Source organism: Haematobia irritans, chromosome 2 (genome assembly GCF_050003625.1).
Source record: "Haematobia irritans isolate KBUSLIRL chromosome 2, ASM5000362v1, whole genome shotgun sequence".
Taxonomy (NCBI): Eukaryota; Metazoa; Arthropoda; class Insecta; order Diptera; family Muscidae; genus Haematobia; species Haematobia irritans.
The window spans coordinates 64,551,903-64,560,015 of record NC_134398.1 but is presented as its reverse complement, the minus strand read 5'-3'; the positions used below and the strand labels follow the sequence as shown (position 1 = coordinate 64,560,015).

The following is an 8,113-nucleotide window of genomic DNA, read 5'->3' as shown; positions in this document are numbered from 1 at the left end:
TGCATTCGAATTTTAAAGACATGAAATCTTTGACCTCACGACAATATGTTTTTTAGGTGTATGTAGGCTTGCCAGATGGCCGGGATTCGCCTGGATTGTCCCGGAATTTCGTCTCCAGGAAGTGTCCCGGATCTTTCACAAAATTTGCCAAAAATCCCGGAATTTCAATTAGTCATCGCATATCTTTTTTATTTCTCCCTATTTCTCTGAAAGAAAACCATTTGAAATCAAATCGCTTTCACAAAAATTTTGGTTTCGGATTCACATCCATTTTAAGTGCGCTTCTTTTTGTCCATCATTAGGTTTTGTACCATTCCCCTAAATCTCATCACAAACAAAAATCGATAAATTTACCATCGCTGGATTTTAATGCATTAGTTAGTTTTTGTACCATTCCATTTACTCACATCACAAACAAAAATCAATTTACCATCACTGTCATTCAAATGATCAGCTGTCAGTACTAAATTCATTTCAAATTTGCATTTTTCTATGAAATGTAGCTGTATAAACCATAATAATCAGTTCACGGTAAGTTTCCAATTCTATATATATAGTAATAGTAATTTTATTCTTTCACATGCAGTAAACGACGAATAATGAATGATTCTGAGCAACCAACTACATCAAAAAGAAAAAGACTTACTACATTTAATGATGGATGGTGCCAATTGCCTGAGTATAGCAAATGGTTAAGGAAAAAGAACGAAACTACGGCGGAATGCATTTGGTGTCTTACGGAAGTGTCCATTAAATACGAAGGGTGTCGATCGTTGAATAAGCATATGCAAACGCAGAGGCATATTCACATTCAAAATTCAAGGTCCATGTCCATGGCGATTTCCAAATTCACAGTTTCGAATGGCACTACAAAAGAAACAGCCATTGCCATCGCTGAGCTAATGTTGGTTTACCATAACGTTATGCACAGCTTAAGTTACAGCAGCCTGGATTGTCAAGTTAAATGGCTATCGAAAATATTTCCAGATAGTAATATGTCGGTAAATATCAGCTTGGGAAGAACTAAAGCAGCCGCCATAACAAGAAATATTATCGCTCCATTCGCCCAAAATCAATTAGTTTCTGAATTGAAAAACACTCCGTATTTTTCTATAAGCTGTGACGCTTCTACCGTTGGTAATGTTAAAACATATCCTTATGCTGTCCAATACTTTAATGAAGTAAATGGAATCGAGAAAAAGATTTTAGATTTTTATGAAGACTGCTCAGAAAAATCTGAGGATATATATTTGAAGCTAATGGATATCACAGCTAAAAATAATTTAAATATTAATCAAATATCTGCATATAGCGCAGATAATGCTTCAGTGATTTATGGCATCCACAACTCCGTGTACCAAAAATTAAAAACAACAAATAACAACATTATAAAGGCTAACTGCAACTGCCATGTTATAAACAATTCATTGAAAAAGGCATTAAATAAATTATCTGTCGATATTGAAAATATCGTAATAAAAACTTTCAATGAATTTAGTTCCTCTCCCAAAAGAAATGAAAGCCTGAATAAATGTTTCGAGTTCGCTGAATTAGAATACAAAACATTGCTACGACATGTGCCGACTAGGTGGCTGTCACTGTTACCTGCGATCGAAAGACTAATTTTATGTTGGCCAGCGGTTAAATACTATTTCTTACAAAAAGGAAAGGAAAATTGCCGGATTGAAATTTGGGAATTTATTTCTAGAGGAGTTTCGGATTCCGGATATTCTGAAGAAGAAGAAAGTACAGTGGAGAGCATATCGGAAACATACTTGTACTTTGTACAACATATTTTACAAGAGTTTCAGAAATCAATATTGGCTCTAGAAAATGACACATGTACTATTGTAGAAATATATCCTATAATGAGTACCTTGCGAAATAGCTTACAGTGTCGATTACATGACTCATTTTATGGTAGCAAAGCGATGTCTATAATGCAATATATTCCTTTGAAAGACAAAATTGTTTTTGAGAACGAAGCTTCAAACTTTTTAAAAACGGCAATTGTATATTTGACTTCCAAGAAACAGCTACATTTGCAAAAATATCGATGTTTGATATAAAAACATCGTTGCCATCTTGGGAGAAAGTTTTAGAGGCTTCAACATATTTAGGAATTTCCCAGACTGTAGACAATGATGGACTTTATAACGACTACTGTGTTTTACGTGGCGTTTATGCAAATTTACCAAAAGAAAGACTAAGTGATAAAATATGGGCAACTTTTTTCGAAAAATGCGGTAGGGAAAACCATGAAAATTTATTTAAATTGGTATCATTTGTATATTCAATACCCATAAGTAATGCTTATTGTGAAAGAGTTTTTAGTATTTTGAATAATTTATATACTAAGGAAAGAAATAAAATGTCTTTTGATCTCATAAAAGCAGAATTGGTTGTTAGACTAAATATTAATACAAATTGCCAACAATTCGAATCATTTTTAAAAACAGGCGAAGGAACTAAACTAGTCACTTCAGTAAAAAATAGTACAAAGTACATGTGGCAAAAATGAGTTAGACTGACTTTATATATAAAATATATATAACTAAATATATATAACTATATATTCTAAGGTTATTTTTTATGTTACAAATGTATGACATTTACATTGAATAAAAAATGAGACTGTTAAGTTTTTTGTTTTACCCAATAAATAAAATTTTATATGAAATTGAAACTGAAATTTGACTTTTTGCTTGTACCGACAAATCCCGCAATGTAAGGCGCAAAGTCCCGGATTCCGGCAACCATCTTCTGGCAACCCTAGGTGTATGTCCAAAAAATTTTCTTGAATTTGTCGAAAAATATTTACTTATTTTTGTTATATTGTCATGATGTCAACGTTTCTAATACAGTTTAGTTAAAATTTTCTAGAAATAATCTAAATTTTCTAAAATTAACCATAATTTTTCTTCCTGGTGGTTTCGCTGTTATTTCAGTGCAGGTATACCGATATGAAATGAACGAATTTTTCATATGGCACCCATTTTCCACACTTTTGGATCTTTCTTATATCTTTTAAACGGTTAGAAATTGTTTGTTGTGCAACATTTAACATTGCTGTCATTTGCTTTTGACTCAAAGTGTCATCTCCATTCAATTCGACGTCTTCAAACTTTTTTGGTGGTATTCCACGTTCTTAATTTCTCACATCAAAATCATTATTTCTGAACCATTGAAACCATCTTTTACATGTTGCTTCTGATAGAGCATGCCTCGGCAAGCATTCCATGCGACTCTGCAGCACTTTTCTACAAATGAAAACAAAAAATTAATGCTTTCCGCAAATCATCACTTTCTGGTACAAAATTCGACATTTTTAAAACTATGAAAAGATATGATGTTGTCTGTTTAATGACTTGATGTATATTAAATATTTTTCACAGATGTCATAGCAAACAAGCACATCATACCGGTTATCTGATACATAAGCAGAATTGTCGATTTTGGAGTGAAGATCAGCCAGAAGCATTGTGAAACATACCAATCCAAAATCCAAACCAAATGCCACAGTTTGCTGCGGTTTATGAACTGGTGGTCAAAGATGATGCTAATCTTGCGAAACAATGGAGTTATTGAATAGTTTAACGCCTTTAAACTATGTTTTGTGGGGTCTATGTTAAACCTCGTGTCTGCTTCAATTAACGCATTGGAGAACAATATTATTCGTAAGATACCAGCTGGAATAATCTTTAAATACTAAATTATATGGACCGTACTATCAATTCAAATTGAAAATAGGTCCCAGGGAAATAGGTCCCAGGAAAATGAGCCCCAAAACCCAAATGAAACAGAACGATGCTTTATAATGAATATGAGCATCAACATAATGTATCTAAAGCGGTGCTATAAACAACGGTCCTAGAAAAATAGGCCCCAAATTGGAAATGTAGCATGGTCCAAAATTTTTTCGTTATATATACAAACCCCATGAACATGGGCCCCAATTTTATGAATGATGAAAATTAAGATGGACCAAAAAAACATTTGGCCCATTTCCATAAAAATTATTTTGAGATTACGTAGATGAGCCCCAAAATTATGAAAGTGTTCCCCAAAATTAAAAATTTACCAACATAATTATTAAAGAGTTCGATTTAACGCCTTTAAACTATGTTTTGTGGGGTCTATGTTAAAACTCGTGCCTGCTTCAATTAACGCATTGGAGGAGAATATAATTCGTAAGATATCAGCAGCAATAATCTTTAAACACTAAATTATATGGACCGTACTATCAATTCAAATAAAGGGCGGTTTGAAAATAGGTCCCAGGAAAATGAGCCCTAAAACCCAAATGAAACAGGACGACGCTTCATAATGAATATGAGCACCAACATAATGTATCTAAAGCGGTGCTATAAACAACGGTCCCAGAAAAATAGGCCCCAAATGGGAAATGAAGAATGGTCCAAAATTTGGGGCCCTTTTTCGTATGAATACAAACCCCATGAACATGGGCCCCATTTTTATGAATGATGAAAATGAAGATGGACCAAAAAAAAATTTGGTCCATTTTCATAAAATTATTTTGAGTATACGAGCCCCAAAATTATGAAAGTATGCCCCAAAATTAAAAATTTACCAACATAATTATTAAAGATTTTATAGGTTGTTTTATAGATTTTTAAATACAGCATTTTAATACTCATAGCTACTTTTTGACTTTTATTAGCTCCGATAATTGTTGATAATTATAATTATTACAAATTGTTACTGGAAGTCGTTTGTTTATACCAAAAAGTCAGCAAAAAAAAAAAAGCCGGAGAGAGAATACAATAGACAGTTATTAGATAGAGAAATTGCAAATTTTTGATAGAGATTTTTTCCCAAGTAAAATCTTGGAAATCATAGCATACGTTGCCAGCTGGGTCTTGATTACAAACAAAGTACCAGTTCCAATGTACACGTTCCACAATTACAATTGGAATTTAAAAAATATGTTAGAAGCTGAAATTGTATAATATAATAATAAATACTCGATGTCGTTCTCGTACACGCAAAGAAAAAAAAAAGTTTGGAAAACGTGTACCGAAAACGTTTTTCTTTTGTTAGAGTTTTTTGAATTGCTTCGAAAATTTTAAACTTTTATCATCAAAAAAATTCGTTTGTTGCAAAATTTTTATTTTTTCAATAAAAAGGTTATTTTTGAAACAACAACACAGTCCATTTCGTTTATATCAAACTCTGTTCTTTTCTGACTTTATATCTTTAATAAGACACATTTTACAGTTCAAAATTTAATATAGTACAATGTAATGTTGAACATTTTTTCGGAATCTTCCGAACATATCTGGAATATATGTAAAAAAAACAAAAAAATCTTTGGTCGAAGCAGGGATCGAACCCACGACCCTTGGCATGCAAGTCGGACGTAGCAACCACTGCTCCACGGTGCCAAAATAAATATTTGTTTCTGTCAAATAAACTTTGTTTATTCGGTTCGTGGCCGCCGCAAGCTATGCTATATAAATATAACTTATATGGATAATTATCTATTGATGACCATAACAGGTACATAGCTCAGTGGTTAGTATGTTGGCTTACAAAGTGCATGGTCCGCGGTTCAATTCTCTGTCCAGGCGAAAGGTAAAAAAAAATTAAAAATTTATAAAATCGTATAATTTCTTCTACATTGATGGTATTACAGGAAAAAGTGTTAATAACTAAAAAACCTCGTGGATGTGAGGGAAAATGCAATTAGCAAGAAAACGATGTTTTTTTTTTAGTTAGTCTTTATGAAATTGTTTTTACATCCTGGAAAAGAATAAACGTTTATCACAAAAAGTATATACTTTTCTTCCAAATACACTTCCTTACAGCGAAAAGCAAATGAGAAACGAACTTTGTTTGTCTAAAATTTCGTTTGGGAGGAAAGATTTTTTTGCATGTACATTTCAGCAATTTTAAGCAAAGAGAGTAAAATGCACTCTTACTGCCTTGCTAGTTTTTACTGGATATTTGTTACTGGGAAAGTAAGCGAACAGACCTATTGATACCGTCGCATTCATCTGCTTTAGCCAAACGTGCATTAGTTACACGTGATCAGTACTAATTTGAGTGCTAATGAAAAACGCGCATTGTTGAATATGGAGTGTGATATTTTTACTTTGCGAAAAATTAATAATAAATTGTTGTATGTGTATGATCAAAAATTGATACATAAACAAGTAAGGAAAGTCATTTTTACAACTTTTCGACTAAGCAGTGGCGATTTTACAAGAAAAATTTTGGTATTTTTAAAAAGTAAAAGATTGGCCACTGTGGTGATATGAGTGTAAATCGGGCGAAAGATATATATGGGAGCTATATCTAACTCTGAACCGATTTCAATAAAATTTGGCACAATTGACTACACTACTCATTGTACTCCTAGTGCATAATTTCAACCAAATTGGCGGAAACTCTGGCTTCTAGGACCATATTAGTCCAAATCGGGCGAAATATATATATGGGAGTTATATCTACATCTGAACCGATTTCAATAAAATTTGGCACACTTGACTATAGTACTAATTGTTCTTCTTGTGCAAAATTTTAAGCAAATTAGGGTAAAACTCTGGCTTCTGGGGCCATATTAGTCGATATTGGGCGAAAGATATATATTGGAGCTATATCTAAAACTGAACCGATTTCAACCAAATTTGGCACGCATAGCTACACTGCTAAGTCTACTCCCTGAGCAAAATTTGATTTAAATCGGAGTGAAAGATTGGCCACTGTGGTCATATGAGTGTAAATATATATATATACACCCAGAAAACAAATTCGTTGCCTCAACCGAATTATTTGCCAACCGAAAGCAGGTGGTTCCATCAACTATCAATGATATCTGTCAGCACAACCAACATTTGGCAATTGTAACTGAATGGTAGTATGTTGGATCAACTTTGCATTGGTTGTCGCTATATCATATTAATTGGTTTGTTTGTTGGTGCAACCGCCCTCGATTTTCTTTATTATTATCCTAACCAAATTCCAATATTATATAAAAGGGCAGACTATATTGCGATTTTATTAATTTATTACAATATTTACAATCATAATAAACTACGAAAATAAATACAAAAGGTGCTAACAACAAAGGCTTTTGATCTACATATACGTGAGATCAATTTACATTACAATTTACAATATTTTGTAGATAATGTTTGTTTACCAATGACAGATGGTTATTAGGTTGCAATTATGTGGTCAAACTACAGAACCTAATTCAATATATACTTGCCAGAAATTTCTTCCTTAATCCTCTAGATATAAATACAGATCGACTTAGACTCGTCATGTATGCTCAATACAATAAAAAAAAGCTCGCTTGCCGTAAAAAGTATTTGTGTTTGTTGGTGTATGAATCCTGCAATTTTTATGGAAACTGTAATATTCCTTTTTTATAAATCGGTGCGATACTTACCTGAAAGCAACTTCTTTTCTATGGGATAAACTTTATTCAATGTATTGCGGACTATTATCAAGTAAATGCTGTTCCCCGTTTTGCAAATTTTGTAGCGTCATACCATTTACCATGTCGATGTTGATATAAATATTTATTTGTTGCAACAACAACCTTACGCCCATCCAATAAGTGAACTAAGATTCTATTAGTATACTAAACTTTTGGTTGTACCAACCATTTGTTGATTCCCATGATGTAGGTCTCTCTATGCTGGTGGTTAGCTCAACAATTTTATGCAGCATACAACCAAATTTATCGGCATTGGTTATTGTAACCAATTGAATGGTTATGGGAATTTCGTTTTGATCCTGTGAACTTTTTTATGGTCGTGTTGGATGTATAATGGGGAAAATAATCAAAACATTGTTCTTGTAACAAAAAATAAGTTACTGACATCATTTCCCCATTGTAATGATCGAATTGCAACCAACCATTTCTCTGGGTGTATGAAATATATATATATATATATATATATATATATATATATATATATATATATATATATATATATATATATATATATATATATATATATATATATATATATATATATATATATATATATATATATATATATATATATATATATATATATATATATATATATATATATATATATATATATATATATATATATATATATATATATATATA

The 8,113-nt window shown here is 32.0% G+C and overlaps 1 protein-coding gene and 1 long non-coding RNA gene across 2 annotated transcripts; one reads left to right on the top strand and one right to left on the bottom strand.

Annotated features, from left to right (window-relative positions):
* Window positions 1-402: 402 nt before the first annotated feature.
* On the top strand, window positions 403-2,692 carry LOC142227611 (uncharacterized). The gene is made up of 2 exons (XM_075298093.1): window positions 403-531; window positions 587-2,692. Exon 2 carries the CDS (start codon window positions 600-602, stop codon window positions 2,067-2,069), a length of 1,470 nt encoding a protein of 489 aa, XP_075154208.1. The 5' UTR covers window positions 403-531; window positions 587-599; the 3' UTR covers window positions 2,070-2,692.
* A 4,320-nt stretch (window positions 2,693-7,012) lies between these two features.
* On the bottom strand, window positions 7,013-7,905 carry LOC142227610 (uncharacterized). Its single transcript, XR_012719926.1, has 2 exons — window positions 7,418-7,905; window positions 7,013-7,360 (listed from the first exon to the last, which is right to left on the bottom strand). It is a non-coding gene; the product is annotated as an uncharacterized LOC142227610 (long non-coding RNA).
* Window positions 7,906-8,113: the final 208 nt, after the last annotated feature.

Coding starts and splice junctions, on each gene's coding strand:
- LOC142227611 (XM_075298093.1), top strand. CDS start 600: ATGAATGATTCTGAGCAACCAACTACATCAAAAAGAAAAAGACTTACT.